We start from the raw sequence: 22,040 nt of genomic DNA, 5'->3' as shown, positions 1-22,040 counted from the left end.
TATGACGGAACTGTGTGATAGACTCTTCCGTAGCCACCAACACAACGCTGTTGGAGCTCTTTAATGTTATGGGAAGTCTCGCAAAATATTAAGCTAAAAGAGAGTAGGTTACAAAATCGCAGGTGTCCCACTAAAAATACCTATGCAGACATTGACGCGAAGACACCTCAACATTAACAGAAGCTACTTCTGGGTGAATCGTAGGTGATTTCTATATTCTTCTGGGTTGTCTTCTTTTGGGGGGGGGGTGCTTTGCCCCCAAACTCCGTGTGTGTGTGTGTGTGTGTGTGTGTGTGTGTGTGTGCTTTTTAACAGGAGAGGTTCTCCTTTGGCTGAAATAATTTCGATGGGCTGGCTCCATAACCCATGTCCGAAGGCAGGGAGCCGCGTACCAGACTCAGGCAGTTCCGTGGGAGGCCCGAGGAGTCTTTGGTTACAACAGAATCTGGGGGAGAGCGAGGTCCTGAGTTCACCTCTGGCGTCACCATCCACACGCTGCGCGCCCTGGGGAAGCGGCGCCACCTCCCCGGATCTGGTTTCGTGTCCGTGCACAGAACGGAACACCCCGGAGCTGGGCTCCAGCCGGCCGAGGTGGCGGGGTGGGGGGGTGGGGGGTGGTCAGCGGCGCGGTGTCACGCGCGCCCGCGCCGTCTGCAAAGCCCCAGCGCGCCGCGTTCCGCGCGGGTTGCGATCGCCGCGGCCCCGCGGCTGCCGCAGCCACGCGGGATCCGGGCGCGCGGGGGCGGGGCGCGGGGGCGGGGGCGGGGGCGGGGCTGCCCGCGGGTGGCCGGCGCCGGAGGGTGGGGCGCGGGGGGAGCCGCGCCGTCCGCTTCCGCCGCCCCGCCGGGGATTCCCCCAGCCCAGCGCCCGGGGAAGTCCCGGTGCGCGCGGGTACAAAGAGAGCGGCGCCGCGGAGCGCGCCACAGGCCGGCCGTCCCCAGCCATGTCGCGAGGCCTCCGGCTCCTGCTCCTGAGCTGCGGTAGGGCTCCAGACGCCTGTCGCCTCCCCACCGGGTCCTGGCGACCTCCCCCCCACCCCCACCCCCTTCTCTCGCTGGCTCACGCCGCTCTCTCTGTCCCTCTTGCAGCCTGCAGCCTGGCGCCCGCGGCGCGGGTGGTGAAGGTGGCTTGTTCCGAGGACGTGGACTTGCCGTGCACCGCCCACTGGGACCCGCAGGTCCCCTACACGGTCTTCTGGACCAAGGTAAGCGCGGCGATGCCCCCGGGCTAGGGCTCGGCCAGCCCCGTTGGAGGCTGCGGGGACCACCTCCTTTGGGCTGGCGACCCTCTGTAACCGCGGCTAGCCTCCGAATACCGCGCCTTCCCACACGCCTTCCTCACCCCCACCCCGCGCCACCCGCATCTAGCGACAAGGCGACTTAGATTGTGTTCCCCAAGGACCTAATTCCCTCCCTGCCCCTAGAGGTGGCCTGAGATGAATGATCCAAGTAAGACGCTTTGGAAGCGCAGAGACTCGCTGATTTGGATGAATTCTGGACGCCACCTGTGGTTGTGGCCACGAGAAAGCAGCCAGGGCAGATTTAGATATCGGACAGTAGGAATGCCCCCCAGATTTCTGATTTCTGGGGTTTGGGGGGCTGTGGTGTCCCTAATTCGGGGGCGGGGAGGGGAGGAATAGGCCCGTTGAGAGGAAGGCCACTAAGAGATAGTCCAATGTGCTCTAGGCTTGTGTCCCAGATGGGAGTTGTCTGGCATCCGCTTTCTGGGTTACCCTGTCCCTTAGCTTGTCCATGCTGCTTGGCGCTCCGACAGTCCTGAGGGGCCCAGCCTGGGGGCGTGGGCGTCTGGGAGGGGGCGTGAGCAGCACCCACGCAAGTAAGAACGAGCGTCACTGTGCCCCCCCCCCCTCCCCCGTAGGAGAATTGAGTTGCACCGCGGCTTCTTTAAAGAGTTCCTCAACTGGAACATTTTCAGAGGCTAGCACCTCGGTTCCAGCGGCTTCGCACAGCCCCGCAGTCCCTGGTCTTTTGTCCACCTCCCCTAATGAGGTTCTGTCACAACAGCACCTCCAGGTTCAGCCGAGGGCGCGTGATATCCTAGCCTTACTCCGCGGCTCTGATTTAGCATCCGAGAAGAAATCTCGGTGTTCGTTGCTTTCTGCAGAATGCAGGCCTTTGTTCTGCCCTCCAAAAGAAAGATGCTTTACGAACCTGCACGTGTATCTGGCCATTTAGCAAGGCAGTATAGGACAGGTGTGTGTGTGTGTGTGTGTGTGTGTGTGTGTGTGTCCTCTCCGGACCAGATGGCCTCTTTCCCTGGGACGGTGCTGCACCCCTGTTTTTGTGAATTCCACGCAGCACCCAGTGTTTGCCCGGCCGGTTGGGAAGGTGCTCCGTGAATTCAGGCTGGCACTTGGTGAGGTATGTGCACTGGATATACTTTTGCTGCCTTGGAGCACTGTATCGTGTAGGGAAGCACGTCTGTTATTATTCCTACTTGGCTTCCACTTCGTTCACTGTGGGATCAGAGAACATAACACTTGCAAGATTGTTCTGGTAAAAACAACAGCATTGAAGCAAAAATATCGTGAAGACATTATTATTTGAGTGCTCACTGTGTGCCAGCCTCCGGGGTAAATATTTACATCCATTATCTGTGTCAGTCCTTCCAATGGACTTAAGAGATCTATACTACTACTGCTGTTCCCATTTAAAAGATGAGGACACTGAGCCTTAGGGAGTGAAGGAAGGCACTCACTGTTATACAGCTTGGCTAAATGAGAAAGGGGGATTTGAACCAAGTAGTCTGATTCCTTAGCCTGAGTTCTCTGGTTTCCACCTCCGTTACTTAGGGTAAAGAATAGAAAAGTGTCCTTGGTCTAGCCAGGCAGGGACTTAGCTACCTTAAAGAAGGGGCAAAACATGAAACCATGATCCCTTCCAGAGAGGAATAAAAAAAAAAAGACTATCCCCAGGGGAGTAATTAAAAAGTACTCGTGAAACAAGTAGATGGAATTTCAGACTGTAAAGTTCAAATAGTTGTCAAGGTAAATCTTGCACAAGGTCATTTGGAATGATGCAGTAAACCGTAGCCATTAACCTTTGGCTCCTCCTTGGATGTCAGCTGATGATGTAACTCTATAATGCATGAGCTTGTTTATTGAACACGGTTCTTGCATGATTTACCCTGAAGGCTCTCAAAACTGATTTTTTTTTTTTTAAATGACAACAGTCTCTTGGCATTTTCTTTTTTCTTTTGGTTCATGGAATAGGGTCATTGAAAGATCATGCCATAGTTTTTTTTTTTTTTTTTTTTTAAAGAGGGAAACAGTGATCGAGTCGCGGGGGGAATAGGAAAGCTGTGTTCTGCCCATAAACTATTCAGCTACCTTGAAAATGAAATGCATTGTTCCTTCAAGTACTTTTTAACAGGCCTCAGCATGTTCTGTAGATATTTATTATTTTCCAGCCCAGTAATTACACTTTCGCATTGATTGTGTTTGTACAACACAAATGGATAGAGTAGTCTGGAAATAAGGTCAGTGGTGGGAGACTGAAGTACTTGGTTCTCCAGAAGATTAAGCATCTCGTTATTGTTTTTCTTTTTCCGCCACACAACTTGTTTTTTGAGGAAGAAACAGTGTGCATTTTATCCTCTCTGGATAAAGAGAGGTACAGTGAGGGGCGGGGGTGAGGAGGCGTAATATAACACAGGGGGCTGTAGGTGGAGCAAAGAGTGGGCTGAGATAGCCCACTTCCTGTGAACCCAGCATTTATTTCCCATGGACCAGTGCCCTTCTAACTGGGATCCAACACTGGGCCCTCCTCTTGTCCTTTCCTGTATTGTACCTGTTAAGGCAAAGTAGATGGTTAGGAAGAAATAGAAACACGAATACACATACCCATCAAGCTAGTAGCTGAATTTAGCTTTGAAAGTCGTGAACTGACTGTGTTTGTTTAGGGAGGGATTTTGAGAAAATATGCAGACAGACTTGGTCCAGCACTCTCTCCCGCTGGCTGTTGAGTGTCTTGTGTAAGAGGGCGTGGCACCATCCCATGTCTTCCAGGAGTAAGAGCATCCGTGAAAGGGCTACCTCTGTGCTTCACGCCGAGCACAAGTGGATTCACATTCTCTTTAATGAGGCTGCACAGGTTTGCAGGGAGAGGATGCCCCTGGACGCAGTGTTTGGGCTTGGTGATGTTTGCAACTGATAATAGCGAGTGGTTATTTATCAGGGAGATATAGTACCATCTGGAGTCATGCCGGGAGCCCTGACGACCTACGCTGATGCATAACGAAAGAGGATATATAGTGTCAACCTTGGGTGACACTGCGGGGGTGAAGACAAGAGATGTGTCACAAGACACATGCCCTTTTCAGATGATTTCCAAAGGAAGGGAGAAAGGGGAAGTAAGACGGATTTCAGAAGTCAGTCTTGGGTTTGTAAGAGTGAGAAGGGATCGTGGGTTATCCCCTGAACCAAGGGAGCTGTCAGAGAGCAGGTGAATGGCTTGTGTGAGGCTACTTCCAAAGTTCCAGGCTAGTCACCACGCACATCTTGCTTGTCCTTGTTTTGTGATGAAGCTGCCGTCCGTGTAGGTTGCTGACTTCCCATTCAGTGTATTTGTATTTTGTGTCTCTGCCGGCTTGTGTGATAGTGAACCACAAAGCCAGGAGGCGCTGAGGAAACCGGGGTCCCTTGGTGGGGGCTGGAGCGGATGAGTGGTCTGGGCGGATGTAACCCGTGCAGCCAACAAATGCGGATGGACCCGTGAAGGAGCCAGGGTGTGCCGCTCACTACAGTTCCTTGATTCTAGAATTTTATCTGCTGTAAGATGAGATTTAAGAGCGTGTCTTTGGGAGGAGAAGGAAACATTCCTATAGTAAACACAGAAGCACTGAAACATTGAAACGTGAAAGCAGTGTGTCAGGGTCACAGAAAAATCACGCTGTCCACATGGGCACCTACACCGCTTGACCTGGCTGACTCACTTCGATGGCCTTTACCCTCGGCCAAACCGTGAAAGACCTAAAGTTAGTTTTCAGATGGCCCTTACATTTACAGTTTCGTTAGTAAAGATTTCTGGGTCCCAAGTGCGTTCCAAGTCCTGGGCCTCATGCTGGCCCATCCTAATCAACACGGGACTTTGGCCAAAGGACCGTCTGGAGCAAAGGCATGGAAAAGGAACCCACAAGCATTTTGGGGGAGCCAGTGGGGTGACCAGTGATCTGGAAGGGAGAGTTATATAGAAGAGGGCTGGCAGATGTTACAGAGAAGGCTTGGAACTGATGGTGAAGGACCTTGAATGCCCAGTTCTAATGCCTCGAACTCCTTTTAGCAGCAAGGCGTCACTGAAAGTTTTTAAGCAAAGAGGGTGATGTAATGGCACGCATTTGTAGAGAAAAGATTATTTCTTGTGGGGAAACACAGGCTGTGATTCATCCTCGAAGATGGGTCTCCGAGGGAGGCGTTTTCTCGCTCGATTGCAAAAGACAATCAGGGTAACTCAGCCGAGACTTCAACACATTTCTGAGACGTCCCTTCCCTTCATTCGTGGTCACCAGTCGTGTCCCCGTGGTTCTACAGAGGACTGGGCAGCCCAGCACGTGGCCACCTCATAGGGGCCATAGAAACCTCAGCCCACTGGGATTGGTTCCTCATCGAGACTTTGGGACAATCATGAATCAGAGAGAAGTTGCTCAAATCTTTCAGTGTGCAGGAGAGTAGAGAGGAAGAAGGCGGCTGGGAGTGGAATGGAATGAAATCAAACACTTGTTTTCCATGAATAAAAGGGGGATTTAGGTCATGTGAGAACCGCATTATCTTAGTTCTGTATTTGGTTATGTCACTACGCAAAAAAGAGGAAGTGAGGAGAAGGTCGCTGTGATGTAAGGGAAGGTCTTAGCGAAAAGGGGAGGCAGAGCTAAAAAGAGATTCTACCTAAAAAAGGGTTTCTCCGTCTAAAATTGTTTGCATAATCTTTTCCTGGCTACTGCAGTGATAACCGCAGATTTTCTACCAAAAGCCCTCGCTCAAACCAGAGCTAGACATGAGGACTTCCCTGAGGTGGAAAGAACACCCACAAACCTACCTTGGGTTTTTGTTCTTGCACTGGGATGCCGTTGGCTAACGTTCCTGTGGGGTCCTGTAGGAGTGGTACAGGATTGGGAGCCCGAGGCTTTTAATAAGCTTCATGTTTTTGTGGAGCATCACCCACTCTGTTCTGGTCCCAATTCTCTAAGAGATGAGAGATTCCAGAAGAGCGGGTAGTTGTTTAGGATTATAGGTCCAGGTGGGGAACACCTACGGGGAAAGAGGGAGGCCAGTTGCCATAAACAATTCGTAATCATGTTGGATCACGCTGGGTCAGTTCTGGGGCACAAAGACTCTGAATCAGATTAGTCCTGGATGTCTCATTCCCGGGGGCGTGGGGAGCATCTGAGCCCAAGAGGCAAGCAGGACTGGTCTACAGGCTGGAGCCGTGTGGAGACAGTGCCCTCCCTGCCACATTTATTTCTGGGGTGGTTCACAGTGCCCCTACAAGGTAGGACTCTTTACTTGCAAAGCATTGTAATGCCGTCAAAGGTAGCTTCAAGTAGCCACCTGGGTGGCTCAGTTGGTTGAGCACCTGACTCTGGATGTCGACTCAGGTCACGATCTCACGGTTCGTGAGTTCGAGCCCCGCGCCGGGCTCCTTGCTGACCCCAAGGAGTCGGCTTGGAATTCTCTCTCTTCCTTTCTCTCTGTTCCTCCCTGACTCATGCTGTCTGAGTCACTCTCTCAGAATAAACAAATAAAAATAAACGATATTAAAAAATCTAGCTTCATATAAAGGGAATATATGGGTTTATATAATTGAAATGGAAAAAAGCTTTAAAATGCTAATTCACACTCCAGTCACGTCTGGTACTGTGGGTAGAATTGCGTCCCACAGAAAGATTATCCCTGGTATTCGTGAAGGTGACCTTATATGGAAATAGGGTCTTTGCAGATGCAAGCAACTCAAAGTGAGGTCGCACTGGATAAGGGCCCACCCTAATCCAGTGACTGGTGTCCTTAGAAGAAGAGAAGACGGATAGACAGATAGAGACACCCAGGGAGGACACCATGTGAGGGTGCAGGCAGAAATGAGTGCATGTGTCCCCAAGCCAAGGAATGACAAGGATGGCCAGCAATGCCAGAAGCTTCAGGAACGAGGCATGAAACAGATTCCTCCCTAGAGCCTTCAGAGGGAGCACAGCCCTGTCAGCATCCTTGCTTGTCGGCTTTTGGCCTCGAGAACTGTGAGAGAATACAGTTGTTTATTTTTATAATTTTATTAAAAGATTTCCAATTCCCGTCTAGTTATCCTACAGTGTCATATCAATTTCAGGTGTGTAATAGAATGACTCAACAGTTCTATACATGACTCAGTGCTCCTCATGATGAGGGTACCCTTAATCCCCTTCCCCTATTTTACCCAGTTTACCCCTATTTTACCCCCCCCCCCGTAACCATCCGTTTGTTCTCTATGGTTAAGAGTCGGCTCTTTTGTCTGTCTCTTTTTTTCTTTGTTCATTCATGTTGTTTCTTAAACTCCACATAGGAGTGAAATCACGTGGTATTTTGTCTTTCTGACTTATTTCACTTGGCATTAGACCCTCCAGATCCATCCGTGTTGCTGCAAGTGGCAAGATCTCCTTCTTCTTTATGGCCGATAATATTCCATGGTGTATCTATATCCTATCTGCTTTATCCATGCATCTATCGAGGGATACTTGGGCTGCTTCTGTCATTTGGCTGCTGTAAATAATGGTGAAATAAACACGGGGGCGCATCAATCTCTTCCAATTGGCATTGTGGTATTCTCCGCGTAAATACCCAGCAGTAGAATTACTGGAGCATGTGATCTTTCTATTTTTAACTTTTTGAGGCACCGCCACACTGTTTTCCACAGTGGCTGCACCAGTTTGCATTCCCACCAGCAGTGCAGGAGGGTTCCGAAAAGATCCTGTTACCTTAAGTCCCTCGGTTTGGGGTGCTTTGTTTCGGCAGCATAAGAAGCAAAGACAGCTGGATTTAGGGGTCCTTAAATATCCCCGGGACCTGGTGTCTTTCTGTCCCTCAACTCTTCCTTTCTTCATACTGGGTTTCTCGTCAGCCTCCCCACGGCAGTGAGATAGTAGCCAGTAACGGTAGTCCTGTGTACCCTCTTAGGGTCATGGGCGAAGGACAAGATTGTGTCTCTCTTCTAATAGCTCAACGAATGTCTGGTTATATTTAAGTGGCTTTGGTGGGGTCATGTGGTCGTCAGAACCAGTCTCTGTGGTCACGGGCGTCACGCCTGAGTCACGCGTGCCTCCTGTAGAACCAGATGCCATCCCTGTGTACGATGTGAGTCAGAGCTCCTAAGAGGGCCTCTTCCAGGTCCAGCGGGACCCACAGGACGCACGTGGATGAAGGACGCTCGGCACGGACACTGGTCAAATCCCAGTGCCGAAGGGTGTTGCCGCATTGATTGTCACGATGCTGGAGACAATTCGGAGTGTTGTGGATATTTTGTGGACACACGGGGGCTAGAAAAATAATTCCTCTCTAGAGCAGATGTTGGGACTTCTAGAACAACTTTGCCAGGGAGGAGACGGGACGAATCAGCGGTAAAGAATGAGAGCATGGACGAGTGGAAAGCTCTCAGGTATAATAACAACTTCCGTTACCCACACTACCATTTGTAAAGCCCTTTCATGTATTCTCTCCTTTGGCACTTTAAATCGCTCCACGGAGCAAGTGAGAAAGTTACAGGTGTGGAAACAAGATCCAGAGAGCGGGTGGCTTACCACGGGTGACCTGGCTAATGGACCACAAATTGAAGGACTTTACGCCTTTGATTCCAAAGCCAGTGCCCTTATAACTCCCCCTTTTTTTTTTTTTTTTAATTCACTCATGCACTCAGCAAATGCTTTTTGAATAATCCCAGTGTGCTGGGAACTCTTTAGAAGCTGAGTGAAACCTGGGCTGGGAACATGAGAGAGAAGAGTAAGACATTTAGGGCTCTCTGTGCGATCGACAGACACTGTTTTGTACTATCCACGCCCCTCATCATGCATGTCTTCTCACCCCCTTGGGGGATACGATTCCCCCCATTCCCACCCCCACCCCGTGTCTGTGGAGCAGACGGAAGCCCGAGAGCTGTTCGGTCAGTTGGCCAAGAGCAGATCTTAGCCGTGGTGAGGCTGGGGTTTGCTTCCAGGTCTGATCGACTCCAAAGCCTGTGCTCTTAATTATGTTGCCTCTGCCATACTCATAACTCTCTTAGCAGCCATAAATTCAACTCTGTCTGTTAGACCCAGTAAATTTCAAAGTGGAAAATCATTTTTCCAATAAAACTACACTTAGAAAAAAACGATGTTAATGCGCATACATTCTACCCTCATTATGACATCAACCTCCGAGCCAAACTATTTTGCACGTTATAAAGAGCTGTTTTTATGATGAATGGGGATTATATTGGCACTTTAATTGAGTTAGAAACCAAGGTACATGAAAGTTAGTGCATGAGAAATGCAATAAAGCAAACGCTGTTCAATGTGATTGGAATATATCAGATTACTTTCATACCACCTTTAAATACATAAGGTCCATACCTTTAAATATGTTTAATCAAACTGTTGGATGAAATATATACATGCATATATATACACACACATTTTGCCCCTCAAGAAAATCTCTTCCTTTTTAAAAACTTCTTTTTTTAAATTTTATTTTAGAGAGAATGCATGCGTATGAGCTGGGGAGAGGGGTAGAGGGAGAGAGGGAGGAGAGAGAGAGGGGGAGAGAGGGAGAGAGAATCTCAAGCAGGCTCCACACCGTCAGCATAGAGCCCGATGCGGGGCTCGAACTCACAAACTATGAGATCATGACCTGAGCTGACATCAAGAGTCGGATGCTTGACCAACTGAGCCACCCAGGCACCCCCGGAACTGTTGCTCTCTTATATTCAAATATGGCAATCTAGAAGGTGAGCATATATTTGGATCAAATTATTTAAATTAAAAAACATCATTTTCCACAGTAGGGTTTTTGACAGAAATATCAGTTCAATTTCAAACATATTAATTATTTCATTTCTTTTGTTCTAGTTCCAATTTGTCCGTCGTTTAAAAAAAAAACAACAAACTTTAATTCACATGCCCTTAAAATTAGTACATACTTGTATTTGCTTGCTTTAGTATTCAGCAAATTAAAGAGTTTATTTAATTTGGGGCTTGTGGTTTCCTTAAGGTCAAATCTCCATTTTAGAGAAAGAATAGGTTACTTAAATTGTTTAGTCACATTGAAGGCCTTGAGGCAAATCAAAAGTCCCTAGGTTTGCTGAAAATGAGATGTCCTATATTTTACCCTTCTCTAATCCAATCAAAACTATAGAATTGTCCGCATCAGAGTTAATGCACGGAGCGTGGATTTTTAAAACATAATTGGGATGACTCTTTTGAGGAATTAATTTGCGCAAATCGTGTTGTGGTTTAGCACACTACAATATTAGCTTTGGAAAGTGCGCATTAAATAGTTCCCATCAATTATGCTTGGCTGTGAATGAATCCGAGGGTTCCTTTTGTTATAAATTACTATTTCCTAAAATGCCTTCGCAGAGAGGCAATGAAACACTTTCAGCTTTGGAATGTTTAAAGAGCTGTTCTTTGCCAGTGGTTGATTTCGAGCCAGCTCAAATGCTTACAAGAACTCATGAAACACAGTTGAGGATGGCCCATTTGCTGGCTGGTCAGTTTACCTCTTTCTGGAATTCTCCTTTGGTTCTTGCACGGTGCTGCTTTTGCCACAAGGGACTCCCCTTGATCCTGCGGTGTGCTGGCTGCCGGGCCCCAGAACTGAAGTCAATGATTTGAACTTTTGCATAAAAAGTCTCCTGGTACTGCTAATGCCTGCTTGCATTTTGAGCATGCTACATTAACATAAAAACTACAACTATTTTTGCAGCTGTAGGCAAATCCCACACTGCCCAGATGGAGTCACATGACAAGATCTATCTTGAAATGGCATAGAGAAGGGGGAAGAGGCATTGTGTGTGCATCTACAACCTGAAGCCAGGAGGGAGCGTTCTGAAATATTTCCGGGTGCATTGTGTGAATTCACAGAAGGTTCCTTTTGCTATAGTTAGTCATCGGCAAAGGCCGGGCTCATGACTTAGGCAAGAGTTCCCAAGTTCAGCGAGTAGTTCTCCCAGTGTTCTGGGTCTTTCAGGAAGACCCAGGAAGAGGCCATTGGAAGATGGCCCCACGACATTTGAGGTATTTTGCCATGATCCCGCTGATGGCTGTGATGATGGGTCAGTAAATCACAATTCTGCAGGTTGCTTTGGGGTCCTTTGTTTTGCCTTTCCTTCCCCTACTTCTACTGTCTTTCTCATGACCTCGCTCTGCCTTTGTTTTTCTATTTGAAAAGTAACTGGAGACCCACTGGAGGTTTTGCCAGAGGCCCACGGAAATCTGACCACCAAATAAACTACTTCTCGCTGTTACTACTGATTTTTTTTTTTAAATGTTTGTTTATTTTTCAGAAAGAGAGAGGGAGACAGAATCATGAGCAGGCCTGGAGCTATCAGTGCAGGGCTCGAACTCACGAACTGTGAGATCACGGCTTGAGCGGAAGCCAGCCGCTTTACGGACTGAGCCACCTAGGCGCTCCTTACCACTGAATTTTAAAGTGAAATTCTTTTTCGCAAAAGGACAGGCGGCCACCGCCCGCCGGTTCTGATCACCTGCACGCTGGCTTCGGCCAGCTTAGCAGCCAGCAGGATAACGGGACCACAGGTTCTGTTCCCACCCCCTCCGGAAGGGTCTGCGGTTTTGATCTTGACTTTCAAGATGGGATCTTTCCGAGTTGAGGGAGGGATCGCTGAACGGGACCAGAGGCCCCCAAGGAGAAAACCGGAGATAGGTAATCTCAGAATGATTGCTGCCACCAAGTTTCTGCCCTTTTGGACGCAGGAGTTCTACCAAGACAGAGTCCGGTGAACTGTGTTAGAAATAACTCTGCAATTGACATATTTAGAGGTTAATTCTGAAAAGAAAGGCTGGAGGAGTGGCCTCGTGGCGGGGTGAGGGCCGAGCGGGCGCCCCGAGGGTCCCGGCCGCCCGCCCCCCACCAGCCCCGGTAGGGGGAGCCCAACCGCCCCGGCCAGGGGAGGGGAGGGGAGGGGCGGGAGCGCGCCGGGAGGCTGCAGTTCACGGTGTAATTAGGCCTGAAGGGGGAACCCCGGGCTAAAGGAGATGCGTTCTGGCGCCCATTGGATGCCTCCAGCTCTTTCTCGGCCTCCTCGGCCGCTCCTCGTTTCTCTGCTCCATTTTTGAAGCCCTGAAGCCCCGAGGCTGTAGATCCTTCATTATTTAGGAAAGGACCTTTTGACACCAGAAGAACCGTCCAGCAATGGGCTCCACTCTCCTAGGCGGTGCGGGAGAAAAGCCGCTCGCTCGCCGGGGCGCCGTGTGGCGGCGGGGACGGAGCGGGGCTCGTGCGGGAGCGGTGGTGGCTCCGCCGCCAGGTGTCTCTGCAGCCCGTCCGTCCGTCCTTCCGCCGAGTCCGCGAGCGCCCGGGGCCCAGCCGGCCTGCTGTGGGCTCCGCGCTTCCCTCGCGTAGTAAATGAAGGGGAAGCCACGGAGTGTGCGTGTAGCGTGTTGTGTGTGTATAGGGCTTGTGTGCAGTGTGTGTGCGCGTGCACAATACACGTGCGGTGTGTGTGCGTGTGTGCACGCCCCTGCCTGAGCTGCCTCGGCCTCCCTGGGCGTCCCCTGCCCTGATTCGCCTGGAAAGTGGGAGAGGAGCTGGCGGCTCCCAGGACAGGAGATGACATTCTGCAGCACAGGGAATCAATCCTGCTGATCGCTGGGTCATTCCCTGAGGTGGCTCCTTGGCGCCCTCACATTCTAGGGGCAGGTGAGGGATGCGGCCGGGTCCCAGGCTCCCTGGCGGTCCCGGCCATCCAGCAAAGGGCGAGGGCTGAACGCCGAGAACGAGGAGAACAAGAACGAACGGTGATTTGCCTTCCTTTTGTGTCAGTCCGGTTTGGACGCTTGAAAACATTTCGGTGGAGGATGCACGGGCGAGCTCATTAGGCAGATTAAAAATATATCTGGGGGAAAAAAAAACTGATGGGGAATGCGGTTGTGGCCTAATCTGTCAAGTAAGAGGTGAGGGAGAGACCCCACCGACATAACAAAGAAGATAGTTCAGGCAGAGAACCCCCGCCGGGTGCGGTTGGCTGAATTGGGCATCTGCCCCAGTCGGGCTGGTCTGTCCCGGGTCCAAAGATTTAAGCGGTCGCGGTCCTTCTGTGTGCATCTTGGTGTGACTGCCGCGTGATGTGGCACAAAAAGTCTCCCCGGGGCACCACCGTCGGTTGTCTTCTTGCCCTGCTAGGGCGTCAGTGTGGTGCACCCTGTGACATCATGGGTGACCCCACAGACACCCAGTTGTTTAAGAACAAGGTGACCGTTTACAGGAGGCATTTGCTCATGCATGTCTGTGCTTTTCGCCGAGCCGTCTGGCAGTGGTCTTCGAGTTGGGAGGCTGAGATACAAAAGTAAGAATCATTCAGGGGGTGAGTGGGTATCTGAAGAAAACAAGAAGGACATTTAATACAGAACAACCAGCAGCAACATGTGACTCAAAGTGATTCGCGCAAATCCTCATCGACGCATCATTATTGTCAGCAGCAACAACACTGTGTCCTTTATTAGGGGGTGGAAGCTGGGATACACCGAATCGTAAAGTGCAGTCCTGATCTTATGCCAGAAAAGATACAGCCTTACAGAATTTTCATACATTTTCTCCTCCTCCCCTGAAGGTCACACATACACATACTGTTTTGTTTAAAAAAAAAAAAAATAGTTGAGGACGGATGTTATGAAAACAAGAGGCAGAACCTTGATGCGGGTGAGGACGGTGTTTCCAAGTCCTGTTAGTGGAACCTGATGCAGCGTGATGCTTTTTCAACAGCTTACAGGCGACGGCGAAGAAAGGATAGAGATGCCCCCGGAGGGTCTGTGGTACCACCAGCAGAAGGATGGCTCCTTAGAAGCCTCCGGTGAAAGGCTGTACTCTCTGAAGATTGAAAACACTACCAGTGTCGACTCAGGGACATACAGGTGCATCCTGGAGGAGCCAGAAGGGCGGAGAAACCAAAGCGGCACTGTGACCTTGAAAGTGACAGGTGAGGTGATCTGCTGCACCTGTTTCCTTCTTGCAAGATGCGTGTGCACTTGCATAGGCTCTAAACTCCATCCTCTCGATTGGAGTCCAACTGGAAGCTTAGGATCGTGTGGCTAAAAGCTAAATTCTCCTATAAGAATGTCATAACTTTTTCTGCTTCCTTCTTTCCTTCCTTCCTTCCTTCCTTCCTTCCTTCCTTCCTTCCTCCCTTCCTTCCTTCCTCCCCCTTCCTTCCTTCCTTCCTTCCTTCCTTCCTTCCTTCCTTCCTTCCCAATAAAGACAGATCCACCCTAGTTGTGTAGATGCCAAATGTAGCCAAACCACCAATCTGGGTGTTGTTTATTCATACAAGAGTCCTTTGAAGCAAATAGGAAGTATCCAAGGGGCGCCTGGGTGGCTCAGTCGGTTGAGCGTCTGACTTCGGCTCAGGTTATCATCTCATGGTTCGTGGGTTTGAGCCCCGCGTGGGGCTCTGTGCTGACAGCTTGGGGCCTGGAGCCTGCTTCGGATTCTGCGTTTCCCTCTTTGTCTGCTCTTCCCCTGTGCACATTCGTCTCTTTATCAAAAATAAATAAAGATTTAAAAAAAATCACACACAGCCAGGCTCAGGTGCGAGTGAGCACCGGCCACCGCCGTCACCGCTGTCACTAGCATTCTTCTTCCCGAATGCACAGACGTGTGCGGTTAGGCATGGGAGACAAGAAGGACTTGGGGAAAAAAAAAGAAAAGCCAGAGCAAAGCATTCTTAGCTTTTTATCACAGTAGGAAAGTTCTGTTAAACAGCTTCATATTTCTACTCTCTCTCTCTCTTTTTTTTAAGGATGCCCTAAGGAACGCAAAGAAGACACTTTTCAGAAATACAGAGCCGAGATTGTACTGCTGTTGGCTCTGGTCGTTTTCTACTTAACACTCATTATTTTCACTTGTGTAAGTATCTTCGTAAAAAAACACGTATTATGATTAAAAGATCGCCCAGGGGCGCCAATCCGAACATATTTGGTAGATAGCGTGAATCCGTAATGCTGGCGAGAGATGTTCTTCTGTGAACCGGGCACCTGCTGAGGCGTCCGCGCTGTGAGGATCGGTGCGGGAAACGCCCGGCTTGTTTTGAATCCGGTTGCCCTGCACAGAGAGCTGCCGAGAGAAGACGAAGTAGGGTGTGTGAAGGAAGTTCGAGACCTGCCACAGGATCCTTCCGGGGCGCCAGAGGCCCTGGTGGTGACAGTGGTGGCAAGTGTGGCTCTGACTTGCCATCATCCTGGGGCAAAGGCACGACTCTGCCTGTAGGCGAGTGACACAGCCCCACCACACGGTGGTGGATCAGTCTCCTTCTCTTGACCTTGAACCCTTTCCTCCTGGGGGGTCTCCTCTAAGAGTTTTGGCGCTTGCCCCCACTCCCTGGGAATTAGCCCTGAGAAGCCAGAGGAGTGGGGTATACAGGCAGCGTCGTAGGGTGGAAGATGGCCGGCCGGTGCTGAAGTGGCCTTGACCGTAGCCCTTGAACTGTTGGTAGCAGGCTCCAGCTTACAGACCCTGAGCCTCTTTGTGCATGGCTGCTTACCTGGGTAGACCAAAGTTATAGGGAGCGAGGCCAGCTTTGGGCCTGACCCCCTAGGAAGTGATCTGTCTCATATGTCTCAATACTATCAGGAAGGACTGGCTACTTAGGGGCCAGGACAGATCTCACCCAAGAGCTATCCCGGGGCCTTGTCACTCACTGGCCGCCTGTATTCACTTCCTTGCCTCTCTGGCCATGGACTCATCTCTCTAGTTGCTGTTTTGGACGCCAGTCAAAAAGACTCCCGTGAGCACCTACTGGGTACAGGCGTTAAGCTAGGCACGGTGGAGGACATAAGCCATCTGCTTACGATTTGGGGTCATTAGGGTCATTTGCACACAAGATGATTAGAGTTACTGGAGGGTAAATTTAAACAAATGAATGACTTGAGTTTCTTGCTGGCAAATGCCTGTTTCAGGGGGCACTGATTTTCCACGCAGGTAGCTAACAGTAGGGGCTGGAAATGGCCCCAGTCTGTAGTCCATGCGTCTCCTGGTCACAGTTTGGGGCTGCCGGTGAAATAGTACAAGCCCAGTTGTCGAGCGAGCGAAGCTACTAGGCTAACAAGGGCTTCCCAAACAAGCTGTGCAGCCCGCTGTTAGCGAGTGGAGCTTAAATTGAGGTGTCCACTGTTGCATTTTCCCGATTGTTCATGTCTCAACTTCTTTTATTTTTCAGAAGTTTGCACAACAACAGAGTATTTTTCCAGATTTTTCTAAACCGGGCACGCAACGAGCTTTCCTCCCAGTCGTCTCCCCAAATAAGCATTTGGAGCCAGCGACTCTTCACAAGACGGAACTGGTATGAGCAGGATTTCTTGCAGGTTGTTTTCTCTACAGTCGAAGAAAGCTCAGCGGTGTGCCCGGATGTCACGCTGGACAAAAGCGGAGTGAGCCCCACACCGAAGAGGGCGTCCTTCCCGTGAGGTCCTTCCGGAAACTGCAGGTCACAGCCCGCTCTTTGTGAGCAGGACTTTGGGAACCAGTACAGGACCACGAAGCATGGGGCCGCCTGCAGGGAAGCTCTCTGCTTCTTCACAGCTAACTTCTTAGCATTTTATTCAGCTATCTGGTCAACCCCCCCGGAGCTATTTTCAGTCCCACACAAGCTATGGCGAGACGCAGCTGGAAGAGGGTCTTGGGAAATACAGACGCCCAGAGCCGGCCCTGTGACAGACTCTTGAGGACCGTGGTCTTCTTCACATCTGGGAAACCTCTCTCTTTGAGTTTGCTGTGTTGTCTTGTGCTAGCCCAGATGTTTTATGTCTGGGAGAAGTTGACGGGCCAAATTGTGAGACAGCGGGGGATATTTAGCGAATCATGTCCCGGTGTGAAGGCCCTGCTATTCCTAAGGAGTATTGTGTGTACCTAGAAGTAACAAGTTGATGAGCTGTTCCCCACTGGAGCCTTTTCATCCAGAAAGACCCACATAAAGAAGCAGTAAAGAAGATGCCACATTTGTTTTGATACCCGTAGATTCCTGCCAAAGAAGGACTGGTTTTTTTCTCTCCTTTTGAAATCTGTGTCTACGGTTAGATATCAAGGCTCACAGCACAAGTAACCTCAGTATGGAGAGAACGAAGTCAGAGAGGATGACCCCAGGATCGCGAGCTATTTGATGCCCTGGCGAAAATGCCGGACAAATCGTGCCATCTGGGTTCCGACCCCAGGTCGGAACCACTGCCAAGCTGTATGATCTTGAGCAGGGTCTTTGTGATTTCTCTTTTCTCAGTTGTAAACCAGAAGGTGGTTGTATGAATTGATTGTGACAGTGTATGTGAAAATGCTTTGAAAAAGCATAAAGCACCATAAAAATTTGAAGCTCCGTTGGGTCACTATCCTTATTCTTACAGAGGTGTTCTGGGCATGAGAGCATGCTTTTCATTCATTCTCATGTCTACCATTATTCCAAACAAAGGAGGCCAGACATAAGACGTTTCCATAGTCTTCTAGGAGTTCTTTTGGGGAAGTGAGGAGACCAGGTCAGCGAAGCACCAAGCCAAAAGTACTCCAAGATATGGACACACAGGAATCACGGGGCCCTGGGGAGAAGAGAGTGCACAGGATGTTCCATTGACATTTTGACAGTTGTTGGGTAACTCTTCTCAAACTGGGCCCTTTCCCTGCTTGTTTTCTAAAGCGATTTTATCCCGTTGGTAGTGTGTGCATGGTCCACACTGATACTAGAGAGGGAAAGACAGGGCAAGATGCTTCAGTGTTCTTGCTTTTTTGTCATAGCCTTCATGCCATTAAGGGGCTGGATGCGAGCAGGGGTGTTTTTCTTTTTTATATTTAAAACTACTCATAGAACTTTGGGATAAGTGCTAGGATGTCTGTAAAGTAGTTTGAGAACCAGAACCCAAGGTGAAGTTCGAGAGGTGTTACATTGGCTGAGTCCTTCCTCTGAGAGGGAGAGCATTTATGGCAGGTAGACCTCTATGAAACAGCGCCCCCTTCTGCCCAAGGATGCCCCTGCATCTTGCCACTGGGTAGTGCATGATTAGCTTGGCCACATGTATGACTGCCGGTCACGGGGGTGGAGAAGGGGGTGGAAAGAGGGAGGGTTGTGACTTCAGAAGGATGTGTACAATCAGGGTCCCTGTACCTGGGATTCGTGGGGTTTCACTCAAGATTCTCAAATAGGTCCATTAGCCTCAAAATGAAGAACAATCCAGGACAAGTGGTTGTAATAGTTATAAAAGTATCATAGATCCTTTTTTTCATCATAGATGAATCCTCTTTGGAAAATGGCTCTTTATGAAGATGAATGCTTATAAAATTTCTGTAAAAGCTGTAGATTCCCCTTCAGTGGAATTAACTCCGTTCTCAAAGCTTTACCAGAAGTGCTGGGGAGACCATTGGCATGGCCATTAAGAGTTCAGAGTTCATACTCAGCCAGGTTTGAAGCCTAGATTCATCACTCAAGTTTTTGCCACTCTGGGCAGGAGACAGACCTCTCTAAGCCTCAGTTGGCAGATGTTTAGAATAAGAATAAGGACAGTTATCTGCCTGATAGGTTTGTTGTGAAGATTAAATGAGATAATATATCTAAAGGCTGAGCCTGATATCTGGCAAATAGTAAGCCGTTGAATAATCTTGGCAACACAGAAGGTGCCAGTGACCATGAATCTTGAACAGACAAAGTGGTTTTGTTAACAGGAAGGAATTGAATTGGTGGGGGAGTTATGTTGCTTTCAAAGGATTAATACCCAATGAAACCAAATTTTTCGTGGCCATTAAGGTTATAGTTCAGGAAAGACCAGGGAGGGGGCCGCCTTTCATTAGCTTGAACTGACAAGTTAAAAACATAATGCAGATTTGAAATCCAACTTGCATTTCGCACCTAGTCTTTGGCATGAGAAAAGGGGTGTGTGTGTGTGTGTGTGTGCGTGTGAAAAAGAGAGAGAAGGGTAAGGTGGGTAGGGCAGAATTCATCAAGGAGAGTGAACTGCCTTCGTTGAAGAAAGTAGATGATCATGAACCATATTTGTTCTTTTTCACCACTGCCGTGGAAAGCTTTATTCTCAGGGCCCTCCTTTGTCTATGGAGTTAGCTCCGCAGTTAAAGCAATTTCATCTTCAGGGGCTCCTGGGTGGCTTAATTGGTTAAGTGGCCGACTCTTGATTTCAGCTCAGGTCCTGATCTCAAGGTTGGTGAGTTTGAGCCCCCCGTTGGGCTCCGTGCTAACAGTGAGAAGCCTACTTGGGATTCTTTCTCTCCCTCTCTCTCTGCCCCTCCCCCAATTATGCTGTCTCTCTCTCTCTCTCTCCCTCCCTCCGTCTCTCTCTCTCTCTCTCAAAATAAATAAATAAACTTAAAAAAATTTTACCTTGGGATACCCCAAGACACAAATACAGACATGAATATCAGCTCCACATCTTTCCAAAAGAAGGCCGATGGTTTTTGTTTTCATAAAAATTCTTAGCGGGTTTCATCATAGAAAACATAAGAAAAGTTGTGCTCACAGAACCCAACAAAGTCTGATTATTTGCTGGAGTTGCAGGAGGAGGAATCCAGTAACAGCGTGTGGACATAGAGTATGTGATTCTTATGTGTTTGACCCCACAGCTGAAAGACTGGGAGTCTCAGAATCATTCCGTATGGTTCCCCTGCCCTTTCCTCATTGGCAACTTTCTTTGGCTGGATTAAACGGCTCATTGTTTGATACTCCATCTTTCCTTTGTAAAATAGCCCACACCCTAAAACTCCTAGAACAGGAACTGTTTGCTTAATTCAACAGCAATTATCCCTCATAGTTTTACAACTGAGCGTTTGCAGAGCCAGATGTGATCTGCTTGATTGGTAAAATATCCATCAGTTCTTTGGTTGGAGACTTTTTAAAATTTTTTTAATGTTTATTTTTTGGGGAGAGAGAGAGAATGAGCGGGGAAGGGGCAGAGAGAGAGGGAGACACAGAATCCGAAGCAGGCTCTGGGCTCTGAGCTGTCAGCACGGAGCCTGATGTGGGGCTTGAACTCACAGACCACGAGATCATGACCTGAGCTGAAGTTGATCTCTCAACTGACTGAGCCAGCCAGGTGCCCCTGTACATATTTCTTTTGGAATTAGATCTGCTTTCCTTTTTTTAAAATAACAGAATGGGAAAAAAAGAAGCTATCCCTTTGATCGCTCTGTAACAGGTTGAACTTTAGTCATCTTAGAGTGCAGAAAAGGCCCTCATGTGTCCCAGCTGTTGAGGTAGCTAAGAGGACTCTGGTTCTGCCTCAGTACTAGATGCTGCATGGGGAAAGCTGGTTTCATGCATCTCTGTTCTGACTCCTGCCTCAGTTTCCCTGTCCCAGCCGAATATTCCTGGGGTTTTCCCTTATAGAATCTGGTACAACATTTGGTCCACGGTTGGTTGATTCAGGAAACATGGAGGGCATCATCCGAGCTCTCTGTGTTTATGTTTTCCTGCGTTTACAGCCACACAACGAACATTTGCTTCTTTCATTGGTTCTGAGCCCTTAGACTTTGGTCCGGCTGATTATAGGTGACATAATTGCTCCTCAGCAAATTTTAAAAATACAGTCTTCCGGCCGTTGGGTGACTAACAGACCCTGCCAACAAAGCGTTATGATGAGCCAAAGGATACCTTTGAGGGAGCCTCACAGGTTGTGTGTGGCTAGCGTGGGATGGGAAGGAGTGACCCTGTGTCAGGGAAAAGGAAAATGGTGCCCCGGAACATTGTTGCCCCAGAGCTTGATAAATTACACACGAGCCCCATTCTGTTTTCAGAGACCAGGCATTTCATTGCAGACATACTTTTTCTTTTGCACTTCTTCCTTTCATTCTCCCCATGGGATCCCAGGCAGGCGCACGGTTAGGTAACAAAGGACTATCAGGGAAACATCCTCTAGGAGGGGTGTATTTGTTTCCATGGTTCCTGAGAAATTAGGGTGAAGGGAGGAGGCAAAACTTGGCCCCTGCAAGCAAGTCTTCTGTTCCTTTCTCCTTTCCATGCATAAACACGTACAGAATCCCTCTGGGCAAGGGAGACAGACCTCACTTAGTGGTTCATTTAGATTCTGCATGAGAAGAAGATATTGTTTCATTCTTCATTGCAAGAGGGGCTATTTCTTCAAATTGACCGTTTCCCCCCCACACTCTTTTCCGAAGGAGCCTGTTTATGAGCTACTCTTGCAGAGTCTGGTACTTAGGAGAGACAAGGAGAGAGAAATTCAGGCACTGAAAAGCTTCAAGACATCCCACAGGGCTGGAATGCTTTTTTTAAAGGGGGAAAAAAATCTGCAAACGCGTACGTATTTGCCTACAGACCCGAAAAGAGCCGGCTGGGCAGCCCATAAACAGCTCCTACTCAGGAGCAACAAAAGCCCGTGTCAGAAGTCAAGGGACAGGAGGCTGAGAACTAATAATAATTTTGCTCTTACACAGCGGTTTTCATCCGAAGACCTCAGAGTGCTTGGGAGACATTAATTAAATTGCCCCGCAGCCCCGTGAGATGGTCGCGTATCACTATTGCCAGTTTGCTGGGGGCGGAGGGAGGAGAGACGTGCGCCCGGAGTGAGGTTGGAACCAAACCATGCTATGGTGCACGTGGACCGTGGGCTCAGAAATAACAACAGGACCTCGTCCCCTGTGCAGCCAAGGCTAGGGTCACGGGCCGTGGTACCTGCTGGGCCGGCCTCGCGGAGCACCGTATGGGGAAAGCGGATAGGTGACCCACCTGCCCTGGGCTCGGAAGGTGCGACCGGTACGCGCTCGTCACCACGAGTCATCCCTTGAGTGGCACGCATGACGGCAAGTCCGGGTCACCAGAGGTGCTGGCTCCGATCCCCTCGCGTTTCAGCCAGGA

At 49.4% G+C, this 22,040-nt stretch overlaps 1 protein-coding gene across 2 annotated transcripts; it reads left to right on the top strand.

Annotated features, from left to right (window-relative positions):
* Nucleotides 1-804: 804 nt before the first annotated feature.
* Nucleotides 805-17,545, top strand: CD83 (CD83 molecule). Of its 2 annotated transcripts, none has more exons than XM_086706228.1 (5): nt 805-980; nt 1,089-1,204; nt 13,955-14,168; nt 14,988-15,094; nt 16,407-17,545. In XM_086706228.1, the coding sequence occupies exons 1-5, from the start codon at nt 944-946 to the stop codon at nt 16,530-16,532; spliced, it is 600 nt and encodes a 199-aa protein (XP_086562354.1). In that variant the 5' UTR covers nt 805-943; the 3' UTR covers nt 16,533-17,545. The 2 variants fall into 2 exon arrangements, with proteins under 2 accessions (XP_086562354.1, XP_086562353.1); XM_086706227.1 differs by having other exon boundaries at nt 812-980; nt 16,404-17,545.
* Nucleotides 17,546-22,040: the final 4,495 nt, after the last annotated feature.

This window comes from Puma concolor, chromosome B2 (genome assembly GCF_028749965.1).
Source record: "Puma concolor isolate L17-30 chromosome B2, mPumCon1.1.hap2, whole genome shotgun sequence".
Taxonomy (NCBI): Eukaryota; Metazoa; Chordata; class Mammalia; order Carnivora; family Felidae; genus Puma; species Puma concolor.
Note: the sequence above shows the minus strand (reverse complement) of the source record. Positions and strands in the feature narration are given on the sequence as shown.